This window comes from Anas acuta, chromosome 2 (genome assembly GCF_963932015.1).
Source record: "Anas acuta chromosome 2, bAnaAcu1.1, whole genome shotgun sequence".
NCBI classification, from domain to species: domain Eukaryota; kingdom Metazoa; phylum Chordata; class Aves; order Anseriformes; family Anatidae; genus Anas; species Anas acuta.
In genome coordinates, this window is record NC_088980.1 from 123829402 (window position 1) to 123847882 (window position 18481).

Sequence of the window (18481 nt, forward strand, 5' to 3'; positions counted from 1 at the left end):
GAAATGTGCTGTAATAAACTGCAGTCATAATTAGAGCCCACTGGGAAAACCTGACAAAAAACAGAATGTTTTTTTATTTCCTTTTTCTGTTTTACTCCTGTTCTACTCTTAAGTGACCTAATGGAGATGTTGTTTCATGGGAACATCCCTTTTTTGAAATGTCAGTGCTAAATCATAGCCAGGAACTGTGCTGTGTGGGAACAGGGCAGACAATATTCAGAAACAACACTGCCAAAACAAAATTGCTTTTGCTTCTAATTATCATTAAAAAAAAAAAAATCCTAAAACAATTAATGATGTTGCAATGTTTATGGTTTCTCTTACTCACAAGCTGTATGCTAATGCAGAAATGAGTCAGTTGTACAGCTTCCTGACTTTGAAAATCCACAAAATTGGTAATATTAAACCAGAATTTCTAGAATGCCAACAAACAGTAGGAAATAGCAGGGGGAGATACACAAAATACATAGAAAGAGAAAACAAAACAACTCTGCAGAGCTTCAGAGATGAGATTAGTTTTTATTACATAGGCTCCAGCTATACTGGGGAAGAAAGATGGTCACTCTGTAATTGCTTTCAAATTTCATGGAAATTGTCAGAACAGCTTCAGAAGTTTTCTTTCATCTTGTTGTTTTAAGGTCAGGAAACATCCCACCAGCTATTTAGATTCAGAAATTTTATTCACAAGATTATTAGTTGCAGGAGTTGGAAGTTTTGCTTAGCCCTTTTCAATGCTGGCTATTTGCTGTCCTTTCAATACTTCCCACAGTACTGTTGAAGTCTTTTCCTTTACCTTTTATTCTTTTTTTCCTAGCCCTACAGCACATAGCCTTGCCTCTCAGACGTGTTCAGTATTGTCAGATCACGCTGACATACACTTACACAAATACAGAGGAAAACTCCAGGTGCTCACTACCTGAACCTTGGCATCCTCCAGTAGGCAAGCAAGATTTTGCCACATTTCAATGTAGCAATAACCAAGCATTATCTTAGCATTTTAGAAGAGAGAGCCATGACAGCAGCACAGCCGATATCCATGAGACATCAATGTAACCATCATTTTATCGGTATAAAGTGCGTCATACTTTGTATGCTGGAGAAGTTTACAGTTTTACTAGCTGAAGTTTCACCCCTTTGCATATCTGAAGAGAAATTTAAGTATAAATTCTCCCACTGATTTAACATAGGTATGCGTTCAGAGCCCTCTCTGCTTAGTGTTACCTTATAAAATGATTACCTTCTAATCCTCTCTCCTATTAGCCCTTCACAGGCAGCATAGCTGTTCAGGAGAGAGCAGGAGTCTGCTCTGGCTCAGTGACCACTGACAGCCTCACAGCAACAAGCCAAATTCAGGACCAGGCTCTCCCCTTATGCAATCACACCTGAAAGAACAAAGATCACCAAATTAGGCCATTATTTGCTTACATATTTCTTTAATTGTCTTTATGAAGACATATTTCCCAATATTTCACTCCTTGCTGAGATGGATCAAGCAATCAGAATAAGATTTAGGGTTCATGCATGCAAGTGTCCTGATAGTATTTGCAGCCTTTTAAAGGACAGCAATGCCAAAAGCTGAGCAGCATGAATGCTGATTTTAAACATTCATGTTTGCAAAACTCAAAACTCAGGAAGTGGCTGGACATCAGGATGCTGCTATCTGATATATTTTGACATTAGCCACAGACTTCTGTGTCATGATGAACATAAATGGTCATTTGCTTGACATCTAGTTAATATTTTCAACAGTGAATGCTGTTGATCAGCTTTTTATGTATGTCAGTTGACTGTCAATTACGGGTACCTTTCTTAGTGTTATGACCAAAGAGCTAATAAACTACTGAGGTGACAAGACACTGAAGGCTAAGCAGTTTGGGGAAGGAGTATTTAAACTGTACACCATTCTATTTTGACACATTTGGACAAGTTAATCTTTCATAACTTGTGCAAAAACTATGCCTTCTGAAGGTGTGGGTAGACAATAAATTTCCTCTGGAGGCAAAGCTTGTGTGTTTCCTGTTCACAGCCTTACAGTACAATTCACTGCCAGCACACGCTATGTTTAATCTGCATCGTTTCAGTGACCTAATTTGTATCCTGCCTCATGCACCACTGCAAAACAGAGAGGATTTCAGGATATGATATTAGGGTGGGAATGAGTATGCAGGGAGTGAGTTGTGGTTTTCAGAATATTCTAAAGTGAAAATAGAAAATCCCAAGTTTTAGGTTCTTTCTTAACTGGCATAAAAGAGGGTGAGGAGCATCAAACATAATTTAACTTGTAAATAATTTAAATAACTAAAAATACGCTTGTACATCTCACTTTTCGGAACAGAATTGCACTTTCAGTCAAGCTAGGAAATGTTTACGTAAAAGTGAAACATGATGAATATATACAAATAGTTCACAAAAAAAGTGAAATATGGATGAAAGAAAAGGCCAAATAGAATAATGAGCAGGATTTTCTTATTCTCTGTTATCATTTGAAGTGAAACTTTTTTTGGTTTTTGTCCAGGACCTCATCAAAAACCACAGCATGTTTGCCCACTCACACTTGAAACAGAATTCTGTGCTGCCAAATACTGTGCAGAAAACCATACACTAAATAATTTTTAGCAAGGTTACACATTCAAGTGCTTCATTTCAGAAAATCTGGGTAGAACATTTGTGTGTGCAACTAATTCATATCTCTTGTTCATGTGGCCAAATGACAGGATTTAACTGCATAAGAACATATCACTTGGGGGGAAGGATGAAATTTCCTTCATTTAAAAAGAGGATAGACCTCTATCAAGAGGTATAATGCTAGTATCCACATCAACTAGGACAGAGGTCTCAGATCCCTTCTGCAAGACTTTTATTACTCAGTAACTAAGCCGAGTGGAGTTTTATCACATACATGTATATGGGGTGGGGAGGTTCAGATGTCTGCTGGAAGGAAGATAGCAGTGAGACTCAGGAGTCCTTTTCAGGCATTGTTGTGTCCTCCCAATGTCCAAAAGAGTCATTCCTTTGCACTTCTGCCTCCCCTTATCCTATCCAACTTGGAGAAGCAGTCTCCACTCCTCAGATTTCTCATCCCAGTCTTCTGGCCCTGCAAAGCCTCTTCTGGGTCCATGCTCTGAGCCTTGTCCCCCAGCCTGTCTGTCAGCAAGTCATTCCCACCCTCCTTCCCCGCCTGGCGTCTAGTCACTTCTTGACAGACATGTCCTGTTCCCACCACTTGCCATTAGCAATCTCCTTTCCCAGCCCACTCAGAAAATCAGTTTCTCCCCACCCCCCTCACCCTCCCTCCTTGCCTTGTCAGCCCCCTTCTTTCCCCTTTCTTCATTCATTGTCCAGTGTCTTGGTCAACATTCCCCGTCCTGGGCCCCTGAGCCTCCGCTGCTTTTCCTCTCTCTCTTTTTCCCTCTCTCAGTTCCTTTACTGGATCCCCTGGGGCTCTTCCCCAAAATGCTTGTCCTTATCTGCTCACCTCCTGCCCTCTCCTTTTCAATCAACTTTCTCCCGCCTACTGACACCCCTCACAGGTGGACAAAGAATGCCCCAAGGTGCCCAGATCTCCAGAAGATGCAAACTGCAGTGTTTTTTTTCAAACCCGAGCAAAATTTGGACAGATTATCACTAAGATGATAAAAGATGCCTCCTTGACAGAAAATCTATCATGTCTTTGACAGAGTTCATGCTCTCCTTGCAGAGCATGGAAGTGCTATCAAATGAAAGCTTGCATAATTTTTTTCAGATGTTACATGTAATTCCTTTTCCATCGCTGTGGTTCTCAAAGGTGGCTACTGTTCGGGCTAAGAAGTTTCAAAAAATTCAGCCTGAGGCAGACATCCAGTGTGGAAAATTTCAGTCCAAGTATGAGAAGGTTATAAGCAACTGAAAGTAGGGTCTTATAATGAGAAGTGTCAGACAACATCAGTACTGGAATGTGCTACCAGCTTGGCTCATAATGCAAGCTTTGTTAAAGCCATCACCCAGGCTAACGACTGGTATATCAAGTTATAGGCTAATGCTTTTTGCAACTGCTGAGTTATAAAAGCTTTAATGCTCTTTCTGGTTACAATGGTAAACCTGACAGCGACTGGGAAAGACCCACGAATCTGGAGAAAGAGTAGAAAACCTGGGTCTTTCTGCTGTGGTTAAGTTACATGACAGGGAACTAAGAAATCAGAATAATATTCTCTGCAATGCCACAGGCTTCCTGCATGACTTAGGTCTAGCTGAGGGTTAGCCTCTTGGTGCCTCAGTTTCCTCATGGCATTTTTGAGTCTGCACTTATTTCATTCCTTAGGGAGGGCTGGAATACTGGTCTGACTTGCTGCAGTTGGTGATGTGATACCCTAATGCTCTGTAATCTTTCAACAGAAGGGAAAAATCAAACTTTCCAGCTTTAAACCTATTGTTTGCATAACGGGAAGAAAGCAAGAAGGATTTTAGTGGAGCAGTCTGGAAGTTGCAATTTTGTTGGGCTCTGTCCCCAGAGCACAGAGTCACTGTGCGTCAGCTCTGAAATGGCATGTAAACAGTGCTTTGCAACTCTTGTGAGTGGTTTCCTGACTTTGCTAAAGGAAGTGGGCTGTCTGCTTAAAGCTCTTGTCTGGGTCAGCATGACTAAACCTTACAGCAGCATGCCTTCTTAAAGCTTTGGTTTGCTTTTAAATCAGAAACATTCCCACAAATTTCAGCAAATATCAAGGGTGTTGAACACAATGTATGTCCTTTGATCCATGGAAGTGGAGAGATGTGTCTCCAGCAGACACAGCCCAGTTCACCTGTGTGCTAATCCACTAATGCTGACAGGGGTAAGGGGCCTAATTCTGTTGTGTAATGCAGTAAACATTATTCATAAATCTTGTATTAAGTGCTGGGAAATTAAGTGGTGGGAATTGCGAGAATTTGCATCACATTAAGCTGTAAAAAATCCTGGCTTTAAACTCCAGAGATCCCCTGGGTCAAATTCTACTTGCTGTCAATTGCAACCCCCTGGCTCTCTCAGTCCAGTTCAGGACTCATTAGCTAATTGCTAAAGGGAAAACAAAAACCTGTATTAGGGAATCTTTTCGTATTAGCTACCAGACATGCATATTCTGCAGCCACTCCTGAGACACATAGATGTCTGTATAACTGTTCACCCTGCCATGTGTTGTTGTTTGCATAGACTTAATTGAACATACTGACATAGAATGTAATTATTTTGATACACAGAGTTACTCTACATGTGATTAAAAAATAACAATGTGTCCCGGGAACAGTTAGCAAAACTGCCAGAATACTGATATAAACTGTCATTAAGGTGCAAAAATTGGCATTTATCTTTCCTGTTATCCCTGTGGGGGCTGTTAAACACAATAATGAAAAGATGTCCCTTGAAATGGCATTACTTTTTAATGAGGCTTTTACCCATTGAGTCATAATCTCCATTTTATTAATTACAAGCAAAAACGGCTTCCAAAACCTTGAAACTGCTGAGTGCAAGTGGCTTCCAAAGCTGAGCATTACCAGTCAGCACTCAGAATTAGGCAAATCAGCAAGTGCCAGGCTACAGCTAAGGATGCAGGTCGACTTTATAAGCCAAACATTTGAGGATCCAGCAAGAGCATTTGCACATCACAGTGTCAGCTCCTGGGTAGTCCTGCGACATACTCTACACCACTTTAATTGTTTACAATCTTCCGGTTAACAAAAAAACATGCAGGACACCAGTAGTGATTACTTGCTGATTATATGGCCCCATGGACACTACTGTGCTTTCCTTTTATTCCAGCACTTGTCTTCATTCAGAGCTTGAAGATCCAGACACTAACTGCTGGCACGGAGCTCCAGCTCTGACTCACTGGCCCTATCCTGTACTCAGTGGTACTCAGAAAACCCTATGGTGAAATGATTGAACTCTTGTGTTTGTGTAAAAGCTTCGCTTTTCCCTTCACTTGTATAATTACTCACATCCTCCTGAGCTTTTGACCAGCAAACCACCCTTGGTTAACGTAATTTGGCAAATGTGATCCATTATCACAGCTACTGCTGCTTCTACAAGTATTCAGGGCTTTACTGTGTGTTTGACATGGGAACTGCTTTATTCTACAACAGGGTGAAACATCTATTTCTGCAAACTGTCTCTCAAGGAGCTGCTTAAAACTTGACATTTCTCAGATTATATTTATGATAAAATGCTAAATCATTGCCAACACAAAGGTGAATGGTTCAGTCTGTCAATCTGAAGTCTCATAACATGCCCGAAATCTGGGGTTCAGGGGACCAAGGGGAAGCTAACAAAACATTATTAAAGTTGCAAAATTAAGTAACCTAAAGCAAGGAAATTCCAGGATGAATTGCCCCCTACCAGCTCCAAGCCTCCCTTTCCTTTTCTAAATTCAATTTATCTTTTCCCATCCCTGTGTTCCAGGACTTTTCATCTCTGCATTTTATGCTTGTGGCTTTCTCTCAGGTAATGCCTGAATGTAAAAAGAAGAGCAAGAGAGAAAGAAGCTGACTGTTCTTTGGTTTAGGGTCAAAACTAAAACTGTGAGGACTTTCTGAGGTCCATAAAGGATCAACCTGTGGTGACATTAAACTGAGAAGCTGTAGTAAGTCTTTCCTGATCATCTGTATGCTACAGTTTTTCAAAACTTGGCTATTTTAGTACAGATTTTCATAGCCACCTCTGTTATTTACAAAGGCACTAAATCAAAACGTAGAGACACTAGAGCTTCTTAGAGAACAGCTTGCCAAAGATTTTTTAAATGGGCAAACCCATTTATTTTTCCCTAGCCTTTTTCTTGGAAATTGCTGAACTGTTTGGCTAAAATTTTCCACGAAGCAAAATCCAGCCTGAGTCAGATAGCACGGAAACTATCATCACTACTGATTGAAGTTTGGCACAACTGCAAATAACAGTGTTCAGGTCTCAGTATTAGTCAATGGTAATTATAGGTGGGGCTATCAAACCATCCTACATGTTAAATTGCTATAACTTCCATCTTACAGTTTGAGAGCCTCTGATCTTTGTGGGAGGCAGGTTGGCACAGAGTCCTTTAAAGATGAACGCAGCACGTGGAGGTTCCCCAGGGTCATGCTGCTGGAGGATCTGGGATGGCATTCAGGAGGGCTGACCTCAAGTGTCCCCTGAACCACAGGCTGTCCTTGATTTTGCTTGGCTCAGTAATGCTCTCTCTCCCACGGTCAAATCACTCTCCCATGCTTTTCTTCATTATTGTCTCTCTGATTTCCCTTTCCCTTCTGCTCTTTCTATGGCTTCTTTTCCCACAGTATTTCAGCCTTTACCTTTACACATTCCCTGAACATCTGACTCCCTGAGAGTCTGACACGGGCTGCCTTAAAGGAGAGTTATCGTTTCCATTCTGGGAGGCATTGGTGCTGGGCACGTATTCCTTCCCCACGGTTACCCTCTTCACCTCAAATTTCTTGACTTCTAGTTGGCCCCAGAAGAAAAAAGGATAGTGGCTGGGTTGCTTTCTTAGTGGCTGTGGGAGGAATAGCTAAAAAGTCTGGGCTAGTGTCTGCAGGACTTGTTTATATGTCACATTCCACGTGGTATAGGAAAGAAACATTATATATGACTATAACCTCTGGTTAGTGACATTTGGCAGCTAAAAGATTTGATTGCACCATAGTTATGTTGCCTCAAAAAAAGTTCTAATTATGAACATTTTGATTTTTCCACCAGTTTTCCCAGGAAGGAGTTCACCATGCCCACATCAATCAGATCTGCATTACTGAAGCCCTTCCACAAATGTGCTCTTTGGTTAGATTGAATGTGTCTAGGTTGAATGTGAGGTTTTCCAAAGTGACTTCATTTCCTAGTAGGAAACAAGTAAGGGTGTTTGATGTGCGTCTCAAAACCCAGCCGAGGGAGTGACGCTGGGCAGAAGCTGTCCGTGGGCAGGTCTGGCTGGTGGGAACAGGCTGGCGGTGAGGGCAGGGGATGTACACCATGAGGGGGTACAGCCTGATGGGTGGTTATTACGTGCAGTACCTCTGTCCTTGCAAAGGGAGAGATCTCTGTCATTCTCTTCTCTCCAGGTGACACCTTCCAAGGGCTTGCACACCTTAAGAGCTTCCATACCCACTTGGCTCTAGAAGCAATGCAGCTGCATTTGCTAGGGTGCCAGAGTTGATCGATCCTTCCAAGGCCAGTTGGCCAGCTTTCAGCACTCACATATCTTTGGCACAAGCATTCCCAACAAGAATTGAGAGTTTACAGCATTGTGAGGCTGTTTTTCTTTTTACTTCTGTCCAGAAGAGTTGGCAGGAGCACCTGCAGACACTCCTGGGCATGATGGCAGTTTCTGAAAGCTTTGTTCTGAGGGGGTTATGACTTGTCACCTGCAGCTAATGGAAAAATATGCTTAGTTTTGCAGGCCAGGTAGGCATAGTTGACCTCCAAGACGTTGTCTGTCTGCCTCAGAGAAGCTTTGGCATTAAAGCAGGGCAGGGATTCTCTCTTGCTGTACCCATATGGGGCCCAGCAGGAAACAGATCCAGACTTCCCAGACCTTTTATCAAAGCAGAAAATGCAGCCAGGTTGCAAAGACCAAACTTTCAAAAGTTAGAGGGCAAGCTCCAAACATCATAGAACTTGTTTAAAGCCACAAGAGGTGTTTCTCAGATGTTTCCTCTAGGGACTGAATTTTTATTCCATTTTCAAGTGGATACCAAGAGAAACATCTGTATTCTAAAGAGAGAAGAAAAAAAAAAAAAATCTCACATCAGCACTAGATTCCAAAAGTGGCAGATTAAGAAAAAAAAATAAAGTCACAAAGGCTTTCAACTCTTATAAAAATTCTGGAAATAATTTAATTTCAAAACTCTCTAAGATATAAAAGGAACATTTCTAATAAAGTGACTCTGACTCATTCTAACACATTTTGTCTTCATTCATGCATGCTTTTGACTCAGACTAAAAGACTTGGATTGCAAAGCCTCATGTGTGTGTGTGTTCTTTTTTTTTTTTCTTTCTTTTTTTTACCTTCACAGCTTTTTTTGGGAAATACCTCAATGAATACAATGGCAGCTACATCCCTCCCGGGTGGAGAGAGTGGGTTGGATTAGTGAAGAACTCTCGCTTCTATAATTACACCATTTCTCGCAATGGTAACAAAGAGAAGCATGGATTTGATTATGCAAAGGTATTTTCCAGACATATAAATACCACATCCTTAATCCATATAAAAATAACTTTTGGATAATTAATTAACCATATAATTAATTAATTAACCAACTACAACCAAGAAATTGTAATGTCATTTTCCTCTCCAGGGCATTTCAGATCAATTTCTGTGTGAGAATTTTAACTGCAGGATGGAAGAAAGTTTCCAAGGGCTCTTCAGGACAGTCTGTCAATTCCTCCCTCCTTTACTCTCTCTGCTAGAAAGTGTTGATTCTCTGGCAGAAGCAAACAGTAAATAAAGGCCTTTCTTGAAGATAACTGCATTTTGCACCACTGAACTTTAAAGTTAGCTGAGTGTTGTCAGTTATTACCCACATAAGAAACCTTAGTTAATGCTGTTTCCCATTATAAAGTGGAAAAAAAAATTAAAAAAGTTGTGTGTCTGTGGTGTCAGACTCCGGATATGACTAGGAGGACAGATAAGCACAAGAACACAGCCTTTGGAAAACTTCTGGGCTTGTTTGTGCTCTTGACAAAGTTTGGAAAATATGCCAAGGTGACCTGCCCACTGCCGTGAAGTTTCTCGGAAAGGCTTAGGAGTGCAGGGTGCAGACTTTCCAGCCTGCAGAAAGCTATTTGGAATTTCCTCAGACTGTAGGCTCACGGAAGAAGATACAGATGTTGCAGCTGTGGTTTCTGACCCATGTAATGAGATTTTATTGGAAGCTCACGATGCCTGTTTCTGATTTCCCCACCCGTAGAAATTACATGATACTGATTACATATTTATATAGAGTTTAAAAAAAAAAAAAAAAAAAAAAAAAAAAAAAAAAAAAAAAGGAAGGGAAAGGAAAGAAAGAAAGCTGGTTACTTAGACATTCTTCACACACCCTGTGTATGTAGCTAGAATAAACAGGGAAATAGGAGGGGAGTGGATGCTTTGGGAGAGCAGTCATACAGGCATTTCATTCAAGCAGGCCACAAAACCAGAAATTATCAGAACCCTGATGCCTCATGATCATTACCCATTTTGCAACCCAAAAGGTCGCTGGCTGTCTCTTCCATGCCCTTGCAGGGACTGTAACAGCCAGGGCTACCGCCTTTGCTCCAAGCATGCCCCAGGAGAGTGGCAGGGGGCAGGGAGCAAGCGAGCAAAGAGGTCACAGCTGGCTGGCTTGTCCTAGTGCCGACATGCGACACAGGCCGTGTCCCTCAGGCTCTGCTTTTGCAGCTGTTCGGGGCCTTGAATCCACAACATATGATTAGTCATGCCTGGAAGTGCTTGAAATTACAAACATTGTCTCAGCACTTTCTCAATGAAGCTCACTCTAGACCTCCAGGCCAACAGTGAATGCTCCAAGGTAGCAGGTGGTTTAATTTAAGTTTTCATCTTTTTTTCTTAGTCCCATTTCCTCCCTTCCCCTTGTATGCTTCCATTTGCCACCTTGGCTGTGGGTTAAGCCAGTTTATTAGCGAGTCACAACCTTAATCTCAGCAGCTGCACTGCTTAAAGTTGTACAATTAAAAGAACAGAGCCTGCAGGAATTCAAATGCTCCCTGAATTCATGTTTGCAATTTCTCTGATAAAGTTTTTTTGCAATATGCTGCCTGTTGTAGCTTTCTTCCAGTCTGTACATACATGAAAGTATACTCTCAACAAAGTGCATGCAAGAAATGTTTATGTAAATAGAAAACCAACGTAAGAGTGTGATTTCTTGCAGTTGGGAGCCATTATTTAGAGAACGTGTTTTGCCACTGAAATTCAAGAAACATACCTGTGTCAGTATAATCTGTCATTTTAAAGGTCACTTAACATTATATTACAAAATCTGGTAATCATAATGAATGCATTCTGTTGTATCTGATTTGCAAAATACAGTTTCATTTTATGTGGTATTGCCTGCTTAAGAAAGTAATTACTGCTCAGTCTCCCCTCTGTTCTTTGGAGTCACACATCTCTTTGATAGGATGTTTTTACTTCCTGATTTGCCCTTTAATGAGACCTCGAAAATAATAACATGATAGTGTATGATCTAATTATTCATGCACATTGTAACTTTTGCTTTGTGTTAATCGTATGTTACAGGACTACTTCACAGACCTAATCACTAACGAGAGCATTAATTACTTCAGAATGTCTAAGAGGATATATCCCCATAGGCCCATAATGATGGTCATCAGCCATGCTGCACCCCATGGCCCCGAGGACTCAGCACCACAGTTCTCAGAGCTCTACCCCAACGCTTCACAGCATATGTAAGTGACAATCACATACTGCTAGCCCTGGCTCTTGCATCTGCTTCTGGACAGGTATTTGCTTATGGAGATGTTTCAGTAACAGAGAATTCAAATATAAGAAACATGTAGTAAGCGGTGAATGATTGCTTGCTGCTTTGGACATGCTCCTTCTGGGGAGGAGAGTGACAGCTCTGACCATTATTAAAACAGAGAGAAGCTCTTTTCCTCCTGGGAAGTTGTGGGAGATTAAAAGGTCGGTATTTGGCTCTGTAAGGGCAGCGTCTTACAATGCACTGAAAATATGTAGACACAGGTCAGGATCTGTTGGAAAGATATTACTTCCTTCAAGTTCCTCTAAGATATGCGCTTCCTGGGCTCAAACTAACTGAAGGCATTGAGACTAAAACCACCTTTTTGTAGTTTTTGAGTGCACCAGGTTTCTTTATAGACTAACTTTTGGAAGATTCCCAAAACAGCCTGCATCAGACTGCAGTTTTAATTAACATGTTTAATCTTTCCTGGTGATTCTACTATAATAACAATAATTAAAAAAAAAAAAAAAAAAAAACACAACTCTTTGTTTCTAGAACTGAAGCCAACACCAGGTATAAAGCTGAGGCTAGTGCTGGATTCCATGCCATGTGGGCATGTAGATTGCGTTCATGATTAAACAAAGCTTTTGTGCTTCCTTCCACACAGAAAAGAAATAAAATAAATATTTTAGCTGGAATGTGCATTTATTTGGCTTCTGAAAATGAGGAGGAATCAGCTACATTACACTGTGACAAAGCTCTGTGGTACATAAATTGCATTTTTGATCCTGCAGGGACTCACACAGAAGAGGATGCTATTTGTAGTTATATTAACTAGCTTAAAATTACAAGGAGTAGCTGTTACTGCATAAACTGTATGCATAAACTGATCACTAGTTGAGGCTAAAAAGAGATTTGTTGTTCAGGGTACATGGTTAAATATTTGTTAGTTTGTATTATTTTTGGCCTCTACTGACTTCTGCTTTCTAGATATGCCACTTTCCCTGGCCTTACATTCTTAGCGATACTTCCCTTTGCCTATATTCTCAGTATTACCACATTCCTGAGACTAGATTTTGCAAACAGTGCAAACCACCAGTAATACTTCATAGTTAATTAGATATTCTGGGTAATCCATACCTGTATATAAGTGATGAGATCAATACTTTAGTTTGTAAATATTTGCTTGAAAAGGCAGCTGGTTCTTTAGTAATCACCCCAGAGAATTATCATTTTATTAGGTCCTAAAGGTAAAACAAGATAGGCTTTACAACATGAAGACTGTCATGTTTGGTTGTATGAAAGATCTTAGTACCTTGAATCATGTGCACCAACAGAAAGCAGCAGGGAATACTTAGGAAAAAAAAATAGAGAGAGATTCTCCCTATTTCCCTATTTTTGCAGCTTCTGAAAATGATCAGTTAGGTGAAGCATTGGCCTGATCTGTTTTTGAGCTGTGGTGGCAGCTCCACCATCCTGCAGTGACCAGTGTCACGCATGCTGCAGGGACAAAGCACTGCCTTTTTATCATTTTCAAACCTGGGGCTTGCTCATGTCCCCTACTTCCCATCCTCTGAGGAATAATGAATATTCACTACATCAAATTTAATAGACCTCTCCCATGTCTTCTTTCAATCACCTCTTTTCAGAGCAAGAGGGTTATAAACTATTTGTTCTCACTCTGTTCAACAGATTGTTTGCTGTTTCATGGCACAGATTGCCTGGCCTCAGGCAAGCCATCCTCTTTGCTGGGGGACAATCCATCATAAAGGAGGGTAGGAGTCAAACTGTTTCCTCTTAGCTGTGGGGACTGTGGCTGGAAGAAAAGCACTGAATCATTGTATCTCACCCTACCTCTCCTCAGGCCAGTACAGCTCATTTTAGGCTCTGTGGTAGCTGTCTTCTGATAAAAGAGTGCTTGTAGGGACTTGCATGTGTTTATCATGCTCCTGACGCTTTCTATTGCTTGGCATTTTCAGCCTGATTTTTTTTTTTTCTAGCTTATGCTACTAGAACCATTGGGTTTAGTCAGCATCCGAAACTTTAGCAATCTCTCCACTTTATTACAAGTTGCACGTCACCTGGAAAGAGCAAGTGAAAATCCTTCTATCTTTTTGCAGACTTAGTTTCATTTGAGTACTTCTGTAAATTGCTTTTTATTTGCATGGAGGCTGAATACTTTGTTCTGTTGGGTTGTTTGTGAAATAGCCCAGAATATGAGAATCAGCTGTGCTGCTTCTTGTCTTCTGGTGTTGCTGATTTCTTGGCAAACTTCTTGCAAAAAATCTCTTCTCTAGCTACCTCAAGAGAGACTTGCTGGGTTGTTTTGTGTTTCTTATTGCACTGACTGTCTGTATGTGTTAGAGTTCAGTCTGCAGACTAAGAAATGAGTCAAATTGAAGATAAACTGCCAATCTGGGTGGCTGAAGCTACCAAATAATTGATTTTTTTTTTTTTCTGGCAAAAACATTAGTAACATGGTCTTACTAAAAGATATAAGAAGTTAAGTTCTCACAGAAATACTTGGTGCTCCCTGTAAAAACAACATGAGAACAATAAAATCCCTCCTGCCAAGGTTTGTGTAATTTGAACGTTTAACCCTTAGGTTTTCTTCCTTGGTGGTCAAGTACCATTTGCATCTCTTTTTTTTTTTTTTTTTCCTGACCTTGGGTGACAGCCATCTGACCTTGGATTTTGTTTTTAAAGATGTAGTTGCTATATCATGTTACTGTAACGCCTACCTCCAACAAAGAAGGGAAACCAGGTCAAAAGCTGCTTGCTGGCTTTACAAACTGAGATGGAAGGTTATACCTACAAACTAGGAATTAAGATAGCCTATCAACCACATGTGAGAGGAAGTTTTGCTTAAAAGGACAGTAACTGAAGCAGGCCGTTAAATTATGTGACATTTCTTTGCTTCTAAGGTGCCTATCGTTTGATTGAACTACTGACTTTATAAATTAAAAACAAAACAACAAGAAGGAAAAAAAAAGTTTGATTAGAAGACGTTTTTCACTTGCACATGTGCATAGGGGAGAGGCTACGGAAGGAAATATTACAGTTCAGGGAGAGTTCTGCCCTCAAATGTTGGTCTCATTTCCCCACTTAACAATGCAGAGGGAAAGACTTACACACCGCCATTACCTTACAATCCTGTCCTCCTCAGTATAAACAGCCCAGTGGAGTGGCATGAAAAGTAATGATGTGTACTGTTTAATCATTAATTTTAAATGAACCCTGTTAATTCTTATTAGCTCCAGTTTAAGATGAAACGCAAGCTTTGTTATGTTGGAAGCAAATGGCCATTCTCCATTGTTTTCAAGCATCCATTCTCCCTCCCACTATCCCAGCTGTCCTCTCCTTAAAATACTTCCTATTTCTAACAGTTAAAAAATGTTTCCAAAACTTTAGCTTCTGGCTGCTGTCTATCACCATAATGAGTAATTTTCTGAAAATAAATCATACTAATGCACGTACTCTAGCTATGCCCAGAAATGGTTTCTGTGGAAGCAACTGGTACTGGAGAAGTTGTACAAGATGAAAGCAGTGCATAGATTTTTGCTGTGGTAATGAACATCATCTGGTGGGTATCAGGGTTGCTAGACCTAGGAAATGCTGCTTTTAGATGTGAAGTTATGACACAGGAGATGACACTGGCAGCTGTTAAAGGGCAATCTTGTTCTGTCACACAACTGAGCAGGAAAGCTCTGACTTTACTCAGAGGATGCTCTAATGAAAGCCTGAATTCTCAGTTACACTCCGGGCCTCTGGCACTTTTTAACTTCCCTTTACCTTCCAGGGTGAACCAGTCTTAGGGGAGCTGTGAATCAGACCTAAGCTGTTTATAAGCTGTGAAGTAAACAAACATTAGAAGCAAAAATCTGCGGGAGGCAGATCTACTGAAGAATGTGAAAAATGGAAATCTGAAGCACTGCTTGCTGTGCTGAGTAAAAGATCCTCAGGCTGGCAGGAGACAACCAGATTTTATAATTACCTGGAAGCAATCCTTTTGTCAGTCTAAAGATCTTAGGAGAAATAGATAGAAATGGTATCTGGGATGAGATCAGAAGGCTTCCCCAGATAATGTGAGAAAGGGCAAATGGAAGAGCTTTAATTTTTCAAATAAAGTATGAAAGGTACCAAACACACAAGCCTGGTCACAGCAGTACATTTGCAGTAGTGAAGCATAAACAAGCAATACTTTTGCACTTCCTGATCACCAAAATAATCTTAATGGTGAAGTTGGGGTGTGAGGTGGCACTTTCTCATCGCCAAGGCTTAGTCTTAAACATCTGCTAGCTAAGACATTTTTTCTTGTAATATGGACACTTCCTTGTCAGAGTGGGATCATACATTTGCATCATTAATAAATCTTGACATATCAGTGTCTCTTGTCACTGCTAGCCAGAGGCCAGCTTGGACTGCTGACTTAGAGATAAATGATCAAAATCATCACAGACATCATTGGGTGTGTGACTTTAAACAGGACTGGAAGAAATAACTTGATTTAGAGATGCAGTAAGATTTTAGCTACACAATTAACTTCTGCTGCAGCTATAAATAGTGTTTCCTAAAAGAAAAAGGTATTATGTTTAATGGATAACAACTTATTTTTATTTTCTTTTTCTTTTCCTTTTTTTTTTCTTTCATTCTTTTTCTTTTTTATTCTGATATATAGCAGTTATGTTACACTTCAGGAGTGAAACTTTCATACCTCATATCCTCATATGCATAAATATTCTTAGTTTTAAAAGATTCCCCTTTTAAAAGGCACCCAGAATGGAGAAATTCAACTTCATTTTAGTAACAGTGATGCTGTTGGTCGTGTTTTTCGGACTTTTAATTTGGACCAGAACCTAGACTTCCCACTTTCCAAGAACAGTATCTAAACCTGGAAGTCTACACTCTCTGGAAACAAAAGATTTGCTTCCTTTGATCATATACTATTTTTAATTTTTATTTTTTTTCCTGAAGAAACATGGTTATCACATTTAATCACATTTTAAAGAATAACATAGGTGCTAATTTCGTACAGAAACTACTCATTTTTCGCAATCAGTTTTACTGTAGTTATTATTTTAAAATGTTGTTTACTTTTATTTTTATGAAATGAAAATGATCCTGAGGCATATAAGTACTGTACCATTTTCACTAACTGGAAGACTCCCAATCTAAACAGAAGATTAGCCAAACACTTTGGGATACAAACCCCTGAGAACTCTATGGAAATACTCACCAGCAACTTTTTTAGGCAGTATTTTTGTGGACATAATTTTCTTTTGCTGAATAAAAACAGGAGGGAATTAGGAGGTTGTAAATAGAGGCAAACAGATTTTTAGTATGAGCGATTGAATGAATGTTTGCAAACGTGTATGTTTCTTCCCATTTTAACCCATCTGTAATGGAAATGTATATATATAGAGGTGCAACATTTTGTATAAAAATAATAAAAAAAAAAGTGTTAATTTAAATTGCACTGAATTCTGGGAGCTCTTAAAACATGCTGTACTCATCTTTATTTCTTTTCCATGCAGATACCACAACTGTGTAAACAACATTAGCAAAGAAGAATCTCCCATTCTTTTCTTAACCTGTAAAATATCTTTTTTTTTTTTTTTTTTTTAATAATGATTTTCAGAAGGGCTTTGCTGCAATTGTTTTGTTCAATACCACACAAAAGGCAGTTCAGTTACTAGTGGACGTTAGTGTTGCTCATTTCTGAGTGATTTGCTACTTGAGGACACCATTTTAATATGTCCTCAAGTGCAAGCATCTGTTGTTTTGTTGAGGTTTATTTTTAATTTCTTGTGTAACCTAATGTTATTGTGGTACCCTAGAAGCTGTTTAAGATTAATTTTCTATTTTGAAATTCAAATTTAAGTATGCAAATATAGTAAAAATGTTGTCAGTAATAGTAATTAAAAGGTGTGAAGGGAAATGCTGACTGTTCATGTGACTGAAGGTTATTTAGGCCTCAGGGATTCAGGCCACAAAGCTGAATGTCAATATAATTTCATTCCTCTCAACATAACTTCAAGTATCTATTTGAAATGATGCTTATAGATAAATAAATGGTACATTTCACAGTGAATTTTTCTTCAAATAGAAAAGTGCACTAGTATTTATAAACGTTTACTCCTTCCAAAACCTGTAGAACATTTTATTGTCAGCAGTGTGTGCTTCCTACTGCAACAGGTGGTAAATAGAAAGTGAATGCAATTTCCATGATGTGGCATTAATAAAACAATATGCATCAATGTAGAAACATTAAGTGCTAACAGAACTCAAATGGCAGAAGTCACCCCTTTTTAAAGGAGACAGCAATCTAAGGCTAGAAAAGTCTAATACTAATTATCATTTTGCTTTTTGCAAGTGTATACATAAAATTGGATGAATTTTCTGTTAATTTATTCACATAATTAAATGTTTACGATGTCTCAGGGTGAATTATTTTTCTCATTCTGAGAAAGTCTTTATGAGAAAGGGCTTTACTGGGTTCAGTATTTGTTGTTGTTAAACATTTCAGATTTTTTTGTTGATTAAATTGATTAAGTACAGGTAGGTATAAGTTTGAAATCTTATGACTTGAAACCTGGCATTTTCCACTATTTTGCCCAGTGCCAAAACAGATCCATATAGAGAGCCATGAAGTTTTTGTGCAGTAAGTTCTGCAAAGTATGTGCTGGACAAACATAAGTGAGCGACTGAGCCATCTAGATTTTCCCAGGCTACTATAGCCTAGGTGAGTGGCAAACAGTGTAGATTTTTAATTGAAAAACCATCTGTTTTTTCAATCTTTACTAACTCTATAGATTTAATATTCATGTAGTATGTTGTAGGTCATTTTGGACTGACCTACATGAAGGGGCGTCCTTTTTCGTGTTATCTATTTTTGTAACATGTAAAATGAACTCTCACTCGGTCTTCGGGCACACACTCAAAAAGTTAAAGTGCTTTACTCTTTGCTGATCAGCTGGCAAGAATGACCTTGAATGAAATGCTGCTCATTCCTGCACTCTGGGATAGCACCTGAGCCATTCAGCTGCAGCCCTCCAAAGACCGACAGGCAAAGACCAAG

General features: G+C 39.6%; 1 protein-coding gene across 1 annotated transcript in view; it reads left to right on the forward strand.

Moving 5' to 3' along the window:
* Nucleotides 1–18481, forward strand: part of SULF1 (sulfatase 1) — a 131571-nt gene that overhangs the window by 67577 nt on the left and 45513 nt on the right. Inside the window, 2 exon segments of the mRNA XM_068672052.1 lie at nt 9001–9152; nt 11220–11389. Of these exon segments, the coding sequence (XP_068528153.1) occupies nt 9001–9152; nt 11220–11389 (322 nt within the window).